General features: G+C 40.4%; 1 protein-coding gene across 7 annotated transcripts in view; it reads right to left on the reverse strand.

The window, feature by feature from the left end:
* The window catches only part of LOC139538801 (insulin-induced gene 2 protein-like), a 61,665-nt gene extending 48,924 nt beyond the window's left edge, over positions 1-12,741 (reverse strand). Inside the window, exons 1-7 of one of the 7 annotated variants that reach the window (XM_071341248.1) lie at positions 12,225-12,477; positions 6,504-6,782; positions 6,298-6,391; positions 5,547-5,671; positions 4,993-5,159; positions 3,929-4,028; positions 2,568-3,805 (exon numbers count right to left, since the gene is read on the reverse strand). In XM_071341248.1, coding sequence (XP_071197349.1) covers positions 3,764-3,805; positions 3,929-4,028; positions 4,993-5,159; positions 5,547-5,671; positions 6,298-6,391; positions 6,504-6,677 — 702 coding nt within the window. In that variant the 5' untranslated portion in view covers positions 6,678-6,782; positions 12,225-12,477 and the 3' untranslated portion in view covers positions 2,568-3,763. Of the gene's footprint in view, positions 1-2,567; positions 3,806-3,928; positions 4,029-4,992; positions 5,160-5,546; positions 5,672-6,297; positions 6,392-6,503; positions 6,783-12,224; positions 12,478-12,669 lie in introns of those variants that run through there. The other 6 variants (XM_071341247.1, XM_071341242.1, XM_071341241.1 and 3 more) reach the window with 6 other exon arrangements.
* Between the last annotated feature and the right edge of the window lie 8,660 nt (positions 12,742-21,401).

The raw sequence follows: 21,401 nt of genomic DNA on the forward strand, positions 1-21,401 counted from the left end.
CACCTTTTACCAAAGAGCACCTTCTATCTACCAAAATATACTATAGTGTACCTTAGTAGCGCTTCCCTTCCTCCTCTTTCTAAAATATAGACCCTGTCATGAGATCCTCGTTCCCTGCTCCAGGCACTCTGACTAGCTGATTTCATGTCAGCCTTGATTTTCACAACATTCCCACTCAACAAACACATCTAGTATTCATATTATCTAGCTGGAGTTTCAGTTCCCTGCAGGAGCTCTCAGCAATGTACTGTAGCTCTCTGTTCAATCATCTCAGTCGTGGATAATATCTGATGTAGCCTAGCAATTGTCAATTTTTATTTATTTTCTTCCTGGTGCTCCCGGTCAAAGTGATAGACTGTGACTGGTGCACGGTGTCCTGCATTACCTCAACAAATAATCTGGCCCTCGATGGCAGACCTTGACCACAGAGAAATCAATATCTCACCATTAAAATCTATCAGAGTTAGGGCAGCAGCTGTCAGAGGTTCCACTATCACGCGGCCACAACATTAAAATCTTACACTGGCCGTACATGAGTAATCAATATACAGTGGTTCACAGATCATTTGTGGTCACTTTCGCAGCCGTGATGGATGTCTGTGGAGCCCGTGATTCATGTGACACCGTTTAACAGGATTCTGCTCCGATTTAGATGGTCATTCCTCAGAGACATACAGGCGACGTGGCAGTGGAGCCCACACACTTTCACTGAGACATTATGGATTTTGTGCCCTGCCATCTGTGAAAACACCTCAGTGTGCAAGGTTAAATCTTGTCCTACAGTTTTCAAGCGATGAGCAAATGCAACAACCATAGTTAACAGCAGTCTTGCTTTGAGGGGTGTTGGACACAACTGTACCATACTGGATCAGTGCAATATGGTACTACTGGGTTCAATACCAGCTACACTGGTGTCAGAAGTGGGAATAGCTAATATGTGGGCAACGCAAGGTGAACGTTCCAAAGGAACGTGTTATGACAACAGCTCTCTACTACTCACTATCCACTACCATGCTAAGCCTGTTGAATGGTTGGAAAAAGAGCCATCTTACTTTTTCCTTGCAGTGTATCGGATTGCTCTCAAACTTGCCTCCTGACCCTCAGTCTCTGAGAGGAGATAATTACTTGTCAGGAATAGATAGATATTAATGAATTCATTAGCAGGAAGGAGTTTAGCTTTCACAGCACCACTTTCTGCTATGACACATCACACCTATTGTTTTAGCTAGTAAGCCTTGAACAATAACATTCACACAGTAAATTGCCTCATACAGGACCGTAAAACCCAAGAAAAAAATATCCATAAATGCTGGAATTTAGCAACCATGCAAACGAAGGATTCTTAACTCCAGATTATTCCTTTTGTATGTCTATATAAGCCTGTTATTGTGGGAGGCTGGTGAAGACGGGAGACATCCATCCACATTAGCAGTATACACCACTTAGATTGGATAGCCTTGCTATAGCAGGCACTGTATATTTGGACTGCAGCACTGGTACAGTATTTTCACGTCAATACACATTTATCTAACCATGTAGAATAGCCTAAGCATCATGATCAAGTGTTTCTGTTAGAGGTGAAAACATCCCAGTTCAAACAGTTAAACCCTCCACTTCCTGAAGAGATGCATTAAATAAAACCTGTTCCATCATATTTATAGAAACATTCACCATAGCTTTAACGCTGACATGCTAGGACATTCAAGTTAGTTATTGTAATATTGATCGCGTTCTTAGTCATTGGCAGGTTGTTCGCATATTATCATATCCAGTAAATTTAATCTTTTACAAAAACACTGCAGACACTTATTTCTAAAAACATTGAGCTTCCTTTAAATCAACCCTTCGTGTTAAATATTGAATGTTAAGGTTTTCCAAAAGTATTATTAAAAAAAAAATCTATTTCTTGCCACAATTTCGAGATATAGGAAGCCATCCCTTATTTATTGCTGTCTATTTCCAATAAGACTTGGAAACAAGAAGTGAGGTTCCTCAACTCTAATTCAAGTACAACTGCATACAGGAACGTAACACTGTATTATATCCTTATAGTATATCCGTTTAATGAATCAAATGTTCTATTTTTTCAATGCAGAAGTCAGTTCAATTATTGTCTGTGTGCTCAATGCGCAGTTTTTCTAGAGATAAATCAGATCAAGCCCAAACTGTGCTATGTAGTAGGGAGTTGTAGTTTCCAACAGGCCAATATTTTACATAGTTTAATGCAGAAAACTTGGTAATTAACTACAATGACCCATTCCACACCTACTTGTCAGGTTTGTGTGTTTATTTTACCCGCTATGCTATGTTAGTGTGGGGCAGACACGGAGGGAGAATGGCGATTGAGAGGGATAGATAGCAGTTGCTTCGGGAGGTATCTTTTCCTTAAAATACATGATCTAAGTGACTGATAGTTGGTATTCAACAGTCATAAAAGTATGCCTTATTTACTTTGATGAACTACAAAAATTGTGATTTTGTTAGACATCAGCTCTATACAGATGAGATGATGCTTGGAATGAAATAAAAGTCATAAAATAAAACAAATGCAATATACACAACTAAAATATTATTGTAAAGTAATGTGGAACTTTTTTAATATGCAGTAATGGGCAGCCATCAAGGGACATTTAGTATTTTATTCTGTGTTGTTACAGCATTCAACCAATAACGCATTTAACATTTAAAAATAATCATCAAACCCGAAAACTTTGATTTTTTTTTTTTTTTAAACAAACAAACCAAACTCAATAAGTACTAATAGCTTATCAGCAGTACCTCTGACCCAAGAACCCACTGCTGATGTGGATACTTGTGTGCACCTGCTGGATGGACAATGAAATGGGAAGCCTGGTCTCTGACTTGAACTGATCAGGGTTTAGGTCAATTCGGTTTTCAATTCAGGAAGTAAAATTTGCCCATAAACTTCTATGAGCATTTTTTTTAAACAAAAGAACCATTTTAATTTAACATTGAATGGACCCAAAATGGGCAGGTGTAGAAAAGCAGGGGCAGGTAAGGCTGTTTGAAATACCAACTGGACCCTGTATGCCAGTTGCCTTGATATCCCGCTAGGATGTCACAAATAAGTACAACAATAAACACTTCACCCCTTCTCATGTGTGCCAGCAAATAGACATTATCCACATGTAACAAATTAAAAAAAACTACTATATGTATGTATATAATTGTATATTTTAAAAGCATGAAATAAATGTATCTACACATATATTGGCTATATAGATTCTACTAATGTATCACGGATATAAGGAATGGATGAATAAAGAAAATAATTCAGATAATCCTGTGTGTAAGTCTGTTTGGCACAATGGAGCCAAAGGTTTCACACCACTGGTGCTGAGGTGCCCTGAACAGCAGCAGAGCGACACTAATATTGGTGCCTGTTGAGTTGCAATCACAGATTGCGTTGTAGATTGGGCCTACCTACCACACACGACATCGGCAATTCTTGTTATTCCTCTCATTAGGCCAGCCATTGAATGCTTATAATAAAGCTAGCTGTTGTCCGTCCACCTAGGCCCTAAAGAGGCACAAAGGAATCAACCAATCGAAACAGTCTTGTCCTACAGCACTCAGCAAAACAGTAGCACATAATTGTGCATGACTGCTCCGCCTCCGCCAAGATTGACCAATCCCCATCAATGCTGCATACAGACGTCCTTTTACATCCTCCTTTTGGCTTTTTGTTGCAATTTCTTTTTTTAATATTTTGAGCAACAGTTTGATATAACCAGAAGTTATTTTAGTCTTGATGAGTCTTTCCTGACATACGTTTGCATTCATACTGGAAAAAAGAACAGGGATAATGTAATGTGCCAGTTGAATAGTCAGAGTAAAAAGCTCTGGTTTGAATGAATATATACAACCTATGACAAACTTCTTAATTCAGCATAAAAAAGATCCTCACCAGGGCTAGCTGCCGTCCTATGTTCCCCATGGTTATCACACCAGCGAAGAAGATGCAAGGCAACCAGGAGCGAATGTACAGGAAATCTGGAGAGGTATACCTGAAACAAAACAATAGAACAACTATTAAAACATAGTACAATCCCAAAATGAGCATGAAAATCAACAGAAATATCTCCCGTCTCTTGAAAAACAAAAACATGAATTGCAATTTTGACTCTAAAGAAAGATTATTCCATTTAAAATGCAGTGTATACCATGCTTTGATTGTAATGGAGGAAACAAAATGCTCCCAATGTTTAAGTAGGCCTACTCCCTCTGATCAATGTTCTTGAAGTTTAACACACACACACATTTAAAGCTTCAGGCATTCTAAAAAAAATAAAAATAAAAATGATTCGCTCTATGGATACAAAGAGCATTTAAACCTGTCCAACAATATTATGAATTTAACAGAAGACAATAGCTCAGCCAGGTGTAAGTTCATGTAATACAGCTATTAGATTTAGCTTACTTAAACATGAACAAGTTACAAGCTGCTACTACTAGACTTGGGATCATTTTCTTAACTCTTTAGACCTGTGAAATAAAACAGTAGCTAAATTGAATGGATGTCCTAGTCTGATTAAAATCATTGTGGGAAGTTAGCTAGAGTTAAATCAAAAGGCATTCAGCCATTGCATTGTAAACATTCATTTGGATAGCTAGCTAGTTACTTCTGTACAAAATGGTGTTTTTGCTGTTATCCAAAGAAACATCTGGGAATGTGTTTGTTGTTGAATTCTGTTTTCCTTCAAAATTGTTTCTCTGAGCTGGCGCGCAGTGGATGTTTAAGAGACAGACAAGGTTACATAACATCAGCTGCCACAGACTGCAGTATCCGTGCGGAATAGGGTCCGTGCAGAAACAAGTGCGATTAAAAAGAGAAATGGAGATCCGATTAACGGCGTCAAACTTTTTTACGGCATAAAAAATGTAACGCGTTATTAATTAAAGTTAACAGCCATTATTATAATATATGTATGTCCTGTAAATTGTATTCTAAGGTATTGTAGTAGTACTCACTGAAAGACTCCGTTGTAGACCAGGAGCTGAGTGGACAGAGTGGCCAGCAGGGCAATGACCACCCCCAGGCCAAAACCAGAGCGAGATCGGTCAAACGTCCACCACAGGCCGATGGACAGGGCCGCCAGTGTCAGGGACAGCTGCACGTTGTTCGCAAAGTCCACTTTCTGAGAGGGCCTGGGTTAAGGACAGCTGAGCTTGTAGTAGGATAGTCCACACAGGAACTATGGTTTCTACTTAAGAGTAAGGCGCTTTCTTGTAAACAGAATATCACGTTTAAAACCCCACATTTTTAGCTTGGTAATCTTATTGTTTTACACATCCTTTGTGTTTATGCACTTTATTCATCCCCTTTATTGCTTCATTTGATTTTACTTCTTTAATTTGATTGTAAAGTGTGTTGCAATTATAAATACACTTAAAGTTTTATTTGAATGTGGAAGTGTCATGGGATACTTTTGCCCCATGGTTAACAGGTTTTTACACACATCTTGTATTATGGTATGCACATCAATTCAGTGAGTGTCAGACAGGCAGGTAGGCCTAGAGGATACAGCACTGGCATGGTTGATGCCTACGAACACGGCCACACAGCGCATCACACTGGACCACTCCCGCTTGAACTTGTGGGGCTCGCCGAGCCTACTGTCAATGCACGGATACAACAGACCGATCATTGCTGGGAGAGAGCGGTAGATGGAGAGAGCGGTAGATGGAGAGAGAGGAAGGGGATTGCAGGGTGAGATGGAGCAGAAATAGGGAGAGAATCAGAGATCAACAATCAACTTTATTGCTACAGCAGCAATCCGTGCCGTACATTCCTGTTAGTATTGTTGTGGAGAGAAAGGCTGCCATGCCAGCCCATCACATAGCATCAAAGCTATTCTGACGACAAAAGAAACAAAAAACACTTCAGGTTGGCCCCCTTTGAAAGTTATAGGTTCAATAATACACAAGAACTGTACAGACAAGTTAAAGTAACTATGTACAGTAAACATGAAGTGCTGCTCTGGTCTTGACTAGTCAATAAAATCCAATAGCTACAGCATGATGCAAACAGCCCAGTGTGCAGTAACAGCGGAAACCTCCAACTCCCCCAGGCTGAGCAGTGGAGCACGGGAGTCTCAGTCTCAGGGGGAAACGGGCCTGGGGCTGTTGTGCCCTTCCACTGGTCCACTAGGGAACAGCAGCTACATCTAATCTCTGTGCTGCAGACCCAGGGGACAACAATTTAATTATTATAAAAGTCAAGTCTGGCGGGCAAAAACCTGTGTGTGTGTGTGTGTGTGTGTGTGTTCGCCCTACCCGAGGCGGTTCCACAGCAGGGCGGCACCCACCAGGCTGATGAGAAGATGCTACTGATGACATCAGGGGGGAACAGAGTGACGTTCCTCTGTACCTGCAGCAAGAGAAAACAATCAGGAGCTACTTTAGTACTCTCTGTCACCTTCTCCTTCAATGTTTTCTTGCTCAAGAGATGTATCATTAAAATAAAAACAAACATGGTCCACCTGCAGCAGATTGAGCACCAAAGCCAAGAACACTCCTATAGAGAACAGCATAAACCCGCGGATCCCCAGATTGGTGTTTCTGTTTGTGATCACCGCGATGTACGGTCCTCTGGAAGGAGTAGTCTGACCGGACCCGGGCGGCTGCTGGTCGCTGACCACTGTAGAGTCGGCCATGGCTGCCAGGGCCGGGGCAACCGTGGAAGCCAGGACAAGAGGAAAAAAAGGAAACGCTAACTCTATCCGCAAGTGATCGTACTGTCCACTGACATCACCAACACCCTGAAACACAAGAACATATTTATGTATTCAAGTATGGCTACATGATCCAACAACCAACCACAGACAGCCCAGAGGTGTGGACTGTAAAAACAGCGCAGATGCAAAGTTTGGTAACAGAATGACGGTTTGTGCTGTTTATACCATCATTCTGTCCACCAAACGTTGCATCTGCACTGTTCAAATGTGTCTTTGTGAGAAAAATAATAATTACAAATTAAAAGTCGTCCTTGTGCATAGAGTTCTATGGTTAGTTGTCCCCCAATAAGAAATTGGGGAGGGCACTGTGCATCTGTCTCCATCCAGTCTTACGTTAGTCACACGCAATCTCATAGCACTGGCACGATGACGACGAAACTTGGGTGAATGATGCATCTTGCCATAGAGATCAGGCAATTACAAAATTACACTGATTGGCCAGATGGTGGCACTATAATACGTTTTAAAATGCTACTTTTGAAAGGTCATGCCCATCACCCTGATTGACCTAAGTCATGAAATTCAGTACATAAGTCCCTATCACAATGAACAAATTTGCCCCGGGGACCCCTGCATGACAGACTTTCACCATTTTGAATTGAGAAAAAACACTTAAAAACGCTACTCTTCTGGCACCGAATGACCAATCTGCACAAACCTTGATATGTTGTATCTAGGTACAAAGGTCTTAATGCAATTTTTTCTAGACAAGTACCTAAAACAGCTTCTATTAACCAATAAACATTCACATGGGGGTGTGGTCTGGCACATAAATGCATATAAAGCAGTGAAGGATATTCATATTGTAACACCCTTTGGTAGACTCAACATATGCAAGAACATTCTTATCGACCACCCGGTGACGCTCTAACGGACATGTTCATCTCTCTTGATCTGTTTGACTCAGAGCGCTGAAACGTGGCACACACGCTAAGGGATATGAGTGTATTTAATCCACTCGGTATCAGACACCACTGCCCCGATTTTGACTAAACTTGGGTAAATGATGCGTCTTGTCATAAAGAGCTGGTATTGACAAAATGACATTGATTGTCCCAAGGGTGCCTTCAGAAGTATTCACACCTCTTGACTTTTCCAAATTTTGTTGTGTTACAGCCTGAATATAAAATGTATTAAATGGAAAATTGGTCACTGGCCTACATAATACCCCATTATGTCAAAGTGGAATTATGTTTTTAGAAATGTTTACAAACTCATTAAAAATGAAAAAACGTACATGTCTTGAGTCCATAAGTAGCAACCCCTTTGTTATGACAAGCGTAAATAAGTTCAGGAGTAAAAATGTGCATAACAAGTCACAGAAGTTGCATGGACTCACTGTGTGCAATAAGTGTTCAGCATGATTTTTGAAAGACTACCATCTCTGTACCCCACACATACAGAAAATTGTAAGGCTCCGCAGTGGAGCAGTGAATTTCAAACACTTATTCAACCACAAAGACCAGGGAGATTTTCCAATGCCTCAGAAAGAAGGGCACCTGCTGGTAGATGGCCAAAAAAAGAAGAAAAAAGCTGACATTTAATTTCCCTTTGTGCATGGTGAAGTTATTAATTACACTGGATGGTGCATCAATACACCCAGTCACAACAAAGATACAGGTGTCCTTCCTAACTCGGTTGCCGGAGAAAAAGGCAACTGCTCAGGGATTTCACCACAAGGCCAATGGTGACTTTAAAACAGTTAGAGTTTAATGGCAGTGATAGGAGAAAACAGATGATGGATCAACACTGAGTACGTTTACATGTGCAGGAATAATTAAATATATAGTCATGTAAACTCCTTATCTTTAAATCGGCGTAAGGTCAAAATCAAAGTAAGCATATGCCGATTTAAACACCTGGATTCTGAGCAATCTTTCAAATTATTAGGACATGTAAACACCTTAAAAATCAGCATTCCAGCTGTGTATTTGATCTGCAAATGTGCCAGCACTGGTAGCGCAAACCTCCCTCTTTAGCGAGACTGAAGTGAGTTCGGAACAACTGAATGTATGCATCTTAGAAATAGTTTCGCATACAAACGTTATATGTCCGAACTCAGAATCAAATATACATTCCAAAAATAACATGGTCTCTGTGGTAGAACGTTTATTTTTTGGAGCGATTTTCTGCATTTATGAAAGCGCCATCAGGCAGCTGGATTACAGATGTGTTCATATAAAAACAGGATTATTAGGAAAATGATTCTTTGTGCAAAAATCTGACTATCCATAATAAATCACATTGTGCATACAAAAAATGTGGGAAAGAAATTAACTTTATGTCCTGAATACAAAAAGTTATGTTTGGGGCAAATCCAGAAACACATCACTGAGTACTACTCGTCATAATTTCAAGCATAGTGGTGGCTGCATCATGTTATGGATGTGCTTGTCATTGGCAAGAACTAGGGAGTTTTTTTTGTTGATAAAAATAAACAGAATAGAGCTAAGCACAGGCAAAATCCTAGAGGAAACCCTGGTTCAGTCTGCTTTCCATCAGACACTTGGAGGCAAATTCACCTTTCAGCAGGACAATAACCTAAAACACAAGGCCAAATATACACTGGAGTTGCTTACCAAGACGACATTGAATGTTCCTGAGTGGCCTAGTTAAAGTTTGGACTTAAACCGTCTTGAAAATCTCTGTCAAGACTTGAAAATGGCTGATTATCAATGATCAACAACCAACTTGACAGAGCTTGAAGATTTTTTTAAATAATGTGCAAATAATGTACAATCCAGGTGTGCAAAACTCTTAGAGGCTTACCCCAAAAGACTCAACTGTAATCACTGGCTAAGGTGATTCTAACATGCATTGGCTCAAAGGTGTGAATACGTATGTAAATTCGATATTTTTGGTTTTCATTTTCAATACATCTAAAACATGTTTTCATTTTGTCATTATGGGGTATTGTGTGTAGATTGGTGAAAGAAAAAAATTCAGGCTGTAACACAAAATGTGGAATAAGTGAAGAGGTATGAATACTTTTAGTCACACGTGATCTCAGACACCACTAGCCCGATTTTGACGAAACCTGGGTGAATTATGCATCTTGCCATAGAGATATGTAATAAAAAAAATTACACTGATTGCTTTTTCAAATTATTTTTTAAATATATCATACAACCAGCTGTCATAAGACACAAAACTTACTTCCCATGCAGTCACAAGCTGCATTATTCCTGGGGGACAACATGTTTAATGTTGCCTTGTTTAAAATGTGTAAGTCATTGGTTTTTGTTTGACAAACATTTTAAAGTGAAGAATCTGAGTCTCAGCATCCCTCTAACTGTGGAATTTCCCCTGGCTAGCTAGTCAATTGAGCCCCACAGTGGAGGAGTCGTAATACCCGTAAAATCTAGCAGTCAAAACAGAGAAATGTTTCCAATCGTTTTTTCCACCATTCATTTTTAGAAACACTTAAAATAAAATAAGGCCTGTATTTCGTGTAGGTTTACCCTGGCGTGACGTTTTGATAACCATGTAAATCTCTCGGGAAAACGTGACTTTAAATCAACATATTTCCGCTTTATTTACTCTCAGATTTGAAAATGCTATTAGCGTCAAAGTAGACATCATGCAAGACTACAAATCCCTGTAAGCACCAGCATGTCATCTCTCACAGACAGCTTTGCTAACAAGTATTGTGTCAATTTAAAACTTGCACAAGACAGTTCACAGAAATGTCATTTTAAAAGAAACGTACCACATTTGGCTAACAGATAGTTAATCCAGAGATTCTTACCATTGCCTCAATTTGGCAGTCTCATCCAGATCATTATGGCATTTGTAGTTATGATAGCCACATTGGCAGCTAATTAGCATTTCATTTTTGGGGGGTAAATACACACAAATATATTGATAAAAGTCACCTTGTCCTAGAGATTTACAGGGTTATCAAAACTTCACGCCAGGGTAAACCTACATGGAACACAGCCCTTATTAAGTGTTAACATTTTTGGGGGGAGAAAATGTATGGTGGAAAAAATGACTGGAACCATTTCCCTGTTTGACCGCTAGGTTTTATGGGTATTATGACTCAATGTGGTAATCTATGTTAATGCCTTAACTAGAGTATTCATATTCTACAGTTAATTTCTTTATAGTCTCAAGAAGAGGAAAATCTAATTGCATTGGTCACATGCACAGAATACGACAGGTATAGACAGTAATTTGGCTTTACATACACCAAACCACACACACACTACATGGCCACTGGTATGTGTGGACACTCCTTCAAATTAGTGAATTCTTCTATTTCAGCCACACCAGTTGCTGACAGGTGTATAAAATTGAGCACACAGCCATGCAATCTCCATAGACAAACATCGGCAGCAGAATGGCCCGTACTGAAGAGCTCAGTGACTTAACGTGGCACCGTCATAGGATGCCACCTTTCCAACAAGTCAGTTCATACAATTTCAGCCCCGTTACAGCTGCCCTGGTCAACTAAGTGCTGTTATTGCCGAGAGCTTAAGCGTGTAGTGTGTAAAAAGTATCTGTCCTCGGGTGCAACACTCACTACTGAGTTCCAGCAAAATAACTGTTTGTCTGGAGCGTCATGAAACTTCCATGGTTGAGTAGCCGCACACAAGCATCGGCTGGAGTGGTGTAAAGCTCGCTGCCATTGGGCTCTGGAGCAGTGGAAACGCGTTCTCTGGAGTGATTAATCATGCTTCACCATCTGGCAGTCCGACAGGTGAATCTGGGTTGACATCAACCCCATCGAGTACATGAAATGGGACGACGACTGCGAGCCAGGCCTAATTGCCCAACATCAGTGCCCGACCTCACTAATTCTCGTGGCTGAATGAAAGCAAGTCCCAGTAGCAATGTTCCAACATCTAGTGGAAAGCCTTCCCAGAAGAGTGGAGGCTGATATAGTAGCAAAGGGGGACCAACTCCATATCAACGCTCATGATTTTGTATTGAGACGTTCGACGAGCAGGTGTCCACATACACTACATGGCCAAAAGTATGTTTAGCCTCAAATGATTGCACACGTTTGCCATATTGTTCGCTACTTTAAGACCTAGCTAGCTACCTACCTACATGCATGTATAAACGTTTCATCTACGAACTGAGAGCTGATAACAGTAACGTGTGTCAGTATTTGCAGAGCAACGTAACGTTAGTAACTTTGTTAGCTCGTTGTGATGACCGTAGCTATCTAACGTTAGCTACTATAATGCTAGAAGATAGCCAGCCAACTACTGTAGCTAGCTGGCATTATACTTTTCAAAACACAATGTTGGATACAAACAATTATTAACTTACTATATCATATAAGATTACATAAACGATTTTGTTACTTAGTCATTTGTACATAGTTGACTGACGATAATCACATTTTGTTGATAAGCATAGCTAGCTGACTAGTTAGCTAGCCAGCAAGCTTCGTAAGTCAGCTGATGTGACTGATATCCACAAGCTATTTGCCTTTAATTAAATAAGAAATCTTACCTTCAACGTTTAACAAGTATATTTTCTAAAATTGTAAAGTACACATTCCACGTTATGTTTTTATGTAGTTAGCAGGAGTTTGAGACCTAGCTTCGAAATTAACCTTCTCGCTAACTTCCGAATAACCGGCTTGGCACTGGCTAGGTGCCAAACCAATCAGCTCCTAAAACCAGAGATACTTTCAAGGAGATGAGAAACTTAATTGAAATCATAATAACATCAACTGTGTGCGTTGCCCGTGCTTCATCAATGGGCCACACAATGCATTCTGGGCTATTCTGGCACAAGGAGAGCTGTTCTCTTCAAAGGTTGAATGGGAGTCAATTGGGTGCAAGCTCAAAACCCCAACAAAAAGTACAAGATTACACATATTTTCCAAGATATGAGACAATTAACTTGTTCTCTGTAATATTTGATAGCTTTATAGAATCGTTTTATTACGTACCTTTGAGGAAAATAGTCAGATTTCCCTGACTTTGAGAAGGCACTGCGTGACGACATGCTTAGCAACCTGGTGACGTAAAATGACAATGTCAACGCGATTGGTCGACAGTTTGCTGGGTGGGGCGTTGAACGTTCCACCAGTCATTGCTCAATGAGATATCCATCTCCTTTCTCTAATATCTCTGCATGTGTACCATGACGTGTCCTCATGTACACATTGACCAACCGACACGTTGTTCTTAAACAATGTTCAGCGCACAGGAGGTTGGTGGCACCTTAATTGGGGAGAACGGACTTGTGATCATGATTGGAGCGGAATAGGTGGAATCGTTCCATCTGCTCCGTTTCAGCCATTATTATGAGCTGTCCTCCCCTCAGCAGCCTTCAGTGGTTGAAGTACTTAAGTATTACTTTAAAGTATTTTTTACTTAATTAAGTAGTTGTTGGGGGTATCTGTACTTTACTTTTACTAAACTACATTCCTAAAGAAAATGTACTGACACCCAAAAGTACTCATTACATTTAGCAGGACAGAAAAATTGTCAAATTCACATGCTTATCAAGAGAACAACCCTGGTCATCGCTACTGCCTCTGATCTGCTTTGTTTGGAAATTATGTCTGAGTGTTGGCCCCTGGCTATTGATAAATAAAAACTAGACAATTATGCCGCTTGGTTTGCTTACCATAATGCATTTGAAATTATTTATACTTTTAATTTGATATATTTTAGCAATTACATTTACATTTGATACTTAAGTATATTTAAAACCAAATACTTTTAGAATTTTACTCAAGTAGTATTTTACTGGGTGACTAACTTTTACCCGAGTCATTTTCTATTAAGTTATCTTTACTTTTACTCAAATATGACAATTGGGTACTTTTTTCACCACTGAAAATGTTCATAATCAAGCGGGAATGTGTAAATTCATCTTCTTCTTTGGTATTATGGCAAACAAATATTATAAGTGCATGTATTATCTGTGTATCAGCTTATTATTCTGTAGTATGAATTCAGTACAATTTGTGAGAAAAAACAAACATATTTGAACTCTTCTGCAGTAAAATCTCGTACACCCAATATCTTCTCTGTAGATACCACCACAACATCTATCCTCTGTGATTTACAATCCATTCCATGCGGTACAATTGACAACCATGGCCATGAACGCCAAAAAACAACCCTACTGAAGCACATGTTATTCCTATCACTCTCTATTGGCCTCTGCCTCTGCCTCTTAAATTAAGAGGATCCCTCTCCCTGGACCCATCCTCTTCTACTACTCTCTTCGGTGCCTCAGCATATGACACCTTCTGTACTACTCCTATCCTGGGAACCTCAACCTGCTTTTCTCTCACCTGACACCTCTGATCTCCAGCACCATGGGTACCCCTACAGTTAACACACACACACACAACTTTTTCCACCGATACTACACAATCCTTTGTCTCATGTCCTCCTGCACACTTCTCACATCTCGGAACCTCCCTCCTACACACTGCTAGCACATGACCATAAGCTTGCCACCTAAAACACCTTAATGGATTCAGGACAAAAAGCTCGCACAGGATAACTGACACATCCTAACTTGACTTGATCTGGTAAAGACTGCATCAAAACCCAGTAGTACAGACAGTGTCTTCTCTGTTTGCCATGCTCTCCACCACGTTTGTGTCGCACGAAACAGCAGACGTCACAGACCTCGGAAATCTTCAATTTCAGTTGATCCTCCTCAACACTTAATGCAACTCCAGTTATCACTCCTTTCAATGGAACCCTGCTCTAGAGAGGAAAGCAAGTCACAGTTCTTGTCCCCAGTTGCGTGGTGTGGTAAGCACGCTCCCTCTGGTTGGCAGAAACGCAAAAAATCACCAAGATCCACTTAGTTTCACTTTCATCGACCCAACATTTCCCAACCTCTTCTCCACCCAACATGACACCACATATGGATCTGCCAGAAGGCAAGGATCCATTCTCTCCAAAAATCTCACTCCCACTGGGCCAGAATCATCTTTGTCATCACCAGGACGAGGCTCAAACTTTGCGGTCTTTACCACACCTGCCACCGTAGTTAATTCATCCTCACTCTCGTCACATTAATTTTCCTTCTGTAGCTGTTCCTAAGTCCTGTGTGATCCACCTCTCCATATTCACTGAAAGCATGTTTCACTTTTTTCCTGTCCGCCATATTCTCCATTATCAGATATTCCAGAAGGCTTGTGCATTCCCACATTCCATTTTTACTTATATGTTCCACTTTTCTTCTTTTTTTCCTGTCCACCATCTTATCCACATCTCATAAGGTGGAAATGACCAGTTGTGAAGTCGTAAATACCAGTTACATGCACATGCTTTGAACTTGTTGAGAAACGCCGATTGGCTAATGGCCAACAAGCTCCGTCGTCAACCATAAACTAAAAGTACAGCTATCATGTTTGTTATTAAATTACAGTGTTCAAAAACCATATTAATATAATGCTTTAAAAAACATTTAACTGCCGAAAATGCTGTTATCGAGGTCATTTCCTGAGTAGGTGACGTCAGAGGTCAGCATGTGATGCTAGTGGGAACTAGTAAACTCATAAATGTCCAACTTGTGATTAACTACAACCAGTTAGCAAGTCAAACATTTCCCAGTTTCCTAGTTCTGACTAGCGCGTGAATGCGGCATTAGAGAAATTGGAGCTCAAGGATGATAAACGAGTTTCCCACTAGTAGCTCATTACCAGTTGGAGTGGTGTTCAAGTGGATTTTTCCCAGTCTTATCTGGTAAATACCACCTTCCCACTTCGTTTTGAATACAGGGAAAGTCCAAACTCTGCCCAGGTAGGATAAAAGCAAAGCCTGTCTTTGATATATCACATTATAAAATACACAAAAGTGGTTTAAATTAAAATACATACAGTACCAGTCAAAAGTGTGGACACACCTACCCATTCAAGGATATTTCTTTATATTTTACTATAATAGTTCAGCTATGAAAACTATGAAATAACACATGGAATCATGTAGTAACCAAAAAAGTGTTTAAGATTTTAGATTTCTTAGATTTTAGAGAAAAATATATATTTCAGATTCTTCAAAGTAGCCACCCATTGCCTTGATGACAGCTTTGCACACTCTTGGCATTCTCTCAATCAGCTTCACGAAGAATGCTTTACCAACAGTCTTGAAGGAGTTCCCACATATGCTGAGCACTTGTTGGCTGCTTTTCCTTCACTCTGCCATCCAACTCATCCCAAACCATCTTAATTGGGTTGAGGTCAGGTGATTGTGGAGGCCAAGTCATCTGATGCAGCACTACATCACTCTCCTTTGTGAAATAGCCGTTACACAGCATGGAGGTGTGTTTTGGATCATTTTCCTGTAAAAAAAAAAAAGTACAGTCCCACTAAGCGCAAACCAGATGAGATGGCGTATCACTGCAGAATGCTGGGGTAGCCATTCTGGTTAAGAGTTCCAGCAAAGCACCCCCACACCATCACCCCTCCTCATGGAGGGAACCACACATGCAGAGATCATCCGTTCACCTACTCTGTGTCTCACAAATACACAGCGGTTGGAACCAAAAATCTCTAATTTAGACTCATCAGACCAAAGGACAGATTTCCACCGGTCTAATGTCCATTACTCTTGTTTCTTGGTCCAAGCAAGTCTCTTTTTCTTATTGGTGTCCTTAAGTTGTGGTTTCTTTGCAGCAATTCGACCATGAAGGCCTGATTCATGCAGTCTCCTCTGAACAGTTGATGTTGAGATGTGTCTGTTACTTGAACTCTATGAAGCATTTATATTGGCTGCAATCTGAGGTGCAGTTAACTCTAATGAACTTATCCTCTGTAGTGGAGGAATCTCTGGGTTTTCCTTTCCTGTGGCGATCCTCATGAGAGCCAATTTCATCATAGCACTTGATGAAACTTTCAAAGTTCTCAACATTTTCCTAATTGTGTCACGATCGTCAATGGGAGAGAGAGAGGACCAAGGCGCAGCGTGTGGAAAATACATCTTCTCTTTATTAGAAGAAGGACAACGAAACAAAAACAACAAACGTGAAGCTATCAAAGACTAAGTGCAAACATGCAACATAGACACAGACAATTACCCACAAAACCCCAATGCCTACGACTGCCTTAAATATGGCTCTCAATCAGAGACAATGAACCACAGCTGCCTCTAATTGAGAACCGATCTAGGCAGCCATAGACATAACTATACAACTACACTAGACACTACAAAAACACATACATTCCCCATGTCACACCCTGACCTAACTAAAAAACATAAAGAAAACAAAGAATACTAAGGCCAGGGCGTGACAAATTGACTGACCTTCATGTCTTAAAGTAATGATGGACTTCTCTTTGCTTATTTGAGCTGTTCTTGCCATAATATGGACTTGGTCTTCTACCAAATAGGGCAATCTTCTGTATACTACCGCTACCTTATCACAACATAACTGATTGGCTCCAACGCATTAAGAAGGAAATAAATTCCACATATTAACTTTTAACAAGGCACGCCGGTTAATTGAAATGCATTCCAGGTGACTACCTCATGAAGCTGGTTGAGAGAATGCCAAGAGTGTGCAAAGCTGTCATCAAGGCAAAGGGTTGCTACTTTGAAGAATCTCAAATGTAAAATATATATTTTTTTGTTGAAAACTTTTTTGGTGTTAAACACATTTAGAAAATAACAAAAATAAAGAAAAACCCTGGAATGAGTAGGTGTGTCCGAACACAACAAAAGTTCCAACCACCGTGTGGTGGTGCTTTGCTGGTGACACTGTCTGTGATTTATTTAGAATTCAAGGCACACTTACCCAGCATGGCTACCACAGCATTCTGCAGCGTTACGCCATCCCATCTGGTTTGCGCTTAGTGTGACTATCATTTGTTTTTCATCAAGACAATGACCCAAAACACACCTCCAGGCTGTGTAAAGGCTATTTGACCAAGGAGGGTGATGGAGTGCTGCATCAGTTGACCTGGGCCCCACAATCACCCGACCTCAACCCAATTGAGATGGTTTGGGATGAGTTGGACCGCAGAGTGAAGGAAAAGCAGCCAACAAGTGCTCAGTATATGTGGGAACTCCTTCAAGACTGTTGGAAAAGCATTCCTCATGAAGCTGGTTGAGAGAATGCCAAGAGTGTGCAAAACTGTCATCAAGGCAATGGATGGCTACATTGAAGAATCTAACATCTAAAATATATTTTGATTTGTTTAACACTTTTATTGTTACTACATGATTCCTATGTATTATTTAATAGTTTTGATGTCTTCACTATTATTCTACAACGTAGAAAATAGTCAAAATAAAGAAGAAGTAGGTGGGTCCAAACTTTTGACTGGTACTGTCATTCAATTTATATATCATAGCAGTGTTGATTAAATAATGTATTTAATATAGATCACATCTGACTTGTCATTAGAGACTATTTACATGGTTGGTCTATCCATTGCATAAAATCCATTGCATGAAATCCAGAGTTGTACTATTAAACATAACAATAAATCATAATAAACTGAGTGAGTGAGGATGGTCTGTGAGACTTTGAGAAGGCATCATGTGAGGTGTATAATCCTTTAAACCCCAGCATGAGCACTAAGCCATGAATACTGAATACCAAATTCAAGTGTAAATGTGAATGGGGATTAACTATGATCCACTCCACACTGTGACTGCCTCACCTCCATAGCATACGCCTATTAGATCACGTGCTGGAGCAAATCGAATGTGTTGAGTGAACAGTGATAAGAAACTTGAGAGGAGATGTCGTGCAGCCATCGTGAATGAAAGATGACAGGGGAAAGAAGGGGATCATGTTACTGATTGAGTATGCAGTGAGGAGCAGGACAGGGATATTTGTCTGTTATACTTTTGGGGGACACAACAGCCTTTTGACTTATTTGACACAGAGATAGTTGAAAGGATATTTCAATTTTTTCTCACACAGTAGGAAAAGCTGTCACTAAACTACTTTCCAGCACACCAGTGTAAACACTTTCAACATCCACAGTATATTTTTCCACTGGATGGCTAGGACGTAAAATCACATAGAGTAGAAGAAGAGCACATGTGGTTAATTCATTTAGAACTGTTATCATCTTGGGTTTTCTGGATTCAACTGGGTGACTCTACAAGTCCCATCCACTTCAGCAGTACCAACAATCGCCAGGGAGATATCCTTAACCCTAATAATCAGAGTTATAGAGGGAGCCTGCTAGGTACAGGCAGGATGCAGAGGGGGTTTCAATTAGTTGTCCATGGCTATTTGGAGGCCCCGTGATGCTGAGAGAAAATGGCTGGGGACCCAATTCATCATCCTGACTGGCTTAATGTTAAGGACATTTTCATTACCAGTCCCGTGTGTCCCAGTCAGACACAACCATGGTATAAATGTGACTGATGGGGAAGGTGCAGGGTGGGGTCGGCTGTCGCCTCTCTTTAAAGTCACCCCCTATTGGCCCGTTACAGATCTCAGCTCAGACATAATAGGCCCCCTGACCTTTCTGTTGTCTCTAATTAACCCCTAACCCCCTCCCTCCCTGACTCGCCCACCAATCCCTAGACAGGGATAATAGATGCGTTTTGCAGTGCCACCGTAACTCTCAGCCTCTCAGAGGTGTTATTTAATACTGAAAACCACTGAGGGCAACAAAGTAAAATGGCTGAGTATATGTGTTTCACTGGGGCTGCCTGACCAATAAATACATGTAACATATTTTATGCCGTTGCGTGTGGGGGACGATGGTGGTTGTCTTCAATCATTTGAAACATAATATTACTAAAGTTGTTGTCTAGGTGCCATAGAGAATTGAGAATATTATCAAACATAAACTAAATTAATGAAACGCCTTATTTGAAATTCCACCTATGCACATCTGTGCCAAGAAAAGTCTGTGTTTTTGAAAACATGTTTGCATGTTCCAGCATGTCCCCAGGTCCCCAGGGCTCACAGAGTGGATCAGGAATAACCCATAAGGGCTCGACATATTGTCTCTCTCTGTGCCTGACTGACATTCTGTGAGTCTCCATGAACATCTGTACTGTGTTGTGTTCAGAAGACAAGCCAGGAATGAATAGAGAAACGTGCAAGTACCTCCCTCAGAAGGTTTATTGACATTTACAGCAACAATGAAATACCAACCATCACATTTGTGGTATTGCCTAATGAACCAGAGTAATAATGGAATGTAAAATTCTCCAAAGTTGCATGATTAGACATTCCGTGAGGTTTTTAAGAAGCAAGGTATGCAGGCACACAGGGACACACAGTGCCTTCTATCATTCTAAATAAATGAGAAAGAAACACAGGATGGGAAAGAATATATACTGAAACTTTAGAAACAGAGGGTAGTTATTTGTGGTTCCAAGTCTACTAATTCATCATTGTCGAGGAAAATTATTGCGACTATAGGCAAAATGCTAATGTCATTTAGCTGGCAACACAGAAGCACCAACACCAGCATGTGTGTGGCATCTTGAATGATAATGACAAAGCATTCCGTATACCTTGTGAGCAAGTCTGTGGAACGCTGATTACAGATTGGCCAGTGTGTCCTCACCCCTATCAGGACCAGGATTCTAATGCTAATCACTGTTGGCTCCCATTGAAATATAATGTTTTCCATGTAGCTTTAAAGCACGGAAATAAAATGGAATACACCAGTTACACTATTGTACAGAGCTCTGTGTGTTTTGTCATTTTTATCCCTACTGCATTTTGTATCACTTACTCACTGCCAATTTTAACCAATTGCACCATCTACTGGCCCCATAATAGAACTAGCCTGTTTTTGTGATGAACCAGTCACTGGCCAGACCTTTCAAGTTGAATGTATATGCTCAGATTCTAACAGGAGGAAAGTTAAGAGAATATATGAGGAGTGCTATATGATGATGTTTATTCACGTCTATAGTATATTTACCAGTCATCATACAGGTATCATCAGTTCACTCTCAATTTGAAATGCCCTACATGGGATTCATCATCAATTACAAACTGTGAGACATTCCATAAATATCAGACAGCAGACACTTTATTTTCATTCAGGAGAAACATGTCGGAGCCGAGCCCAGTGATGCTCAGCCCAGTGATGCTCAGCTGCACATCTAATATAGGTTAATTGAAAGGAGGGAGATTCAGTGCATCTGTTCTCATTGGCTGGCTGTGTGCAGCTCCTCTGTAGCACAAAATGTCTGTATTAATCAGCAGCCATCTCTTAAACAGCGGCCATGGCTATCAGTGAGGTGAGTCCATTGCTATTCAGGACCGAACAGATGATAAATCATTTGTACATAATTAGTGCTCAGCAAGGTTACAACTGACACAGATTTTCATCTTAATTAGGTGGGAGATTTGTTCCATTAATTTAATTTGGTGCGCATGAGCGGGTTAGTGCCTAACTAAGTTAATCTTACACCTGTCAGTGTGGGCGAAAAGAGGGCCTTGGATGACGGGTAAACGGAAATTCTTCTTCTATGAACTGGCTTGTTTCATATGTATGCTACCATTGTGAATGTCGTCTGTTTTCAGTACTGTTTCACAGTAAGCCATAATAGTATAATCACCCTAAGAAAAACATGTAGCCTATTTTGTTATTCTGTTATAAGTAACTTGCGACATGGCTCCAATTTATAAGAAAAACCTTTGGCCCAAAACCCTGTTTTGAGATGGCTGCAGTCCGTACACCTCTTGTCAGGTGATGTACTGTTGTAAGCGTCTTATGTT

This window comes from Salvelinus alpinus, chromosome 14 (assembly GCF_045679555.1).
Source record: "Salvelinus alpinus chromosome 14, SLU_Salpinus.1, whole genome shotgun sequence".
Lineage (NCBI taxonomy): Eukaryota > Metazoa > Chordata > Actinopteri > Salmoniformes > Salmonidae > Salvelinus > Salvelinus alpinus.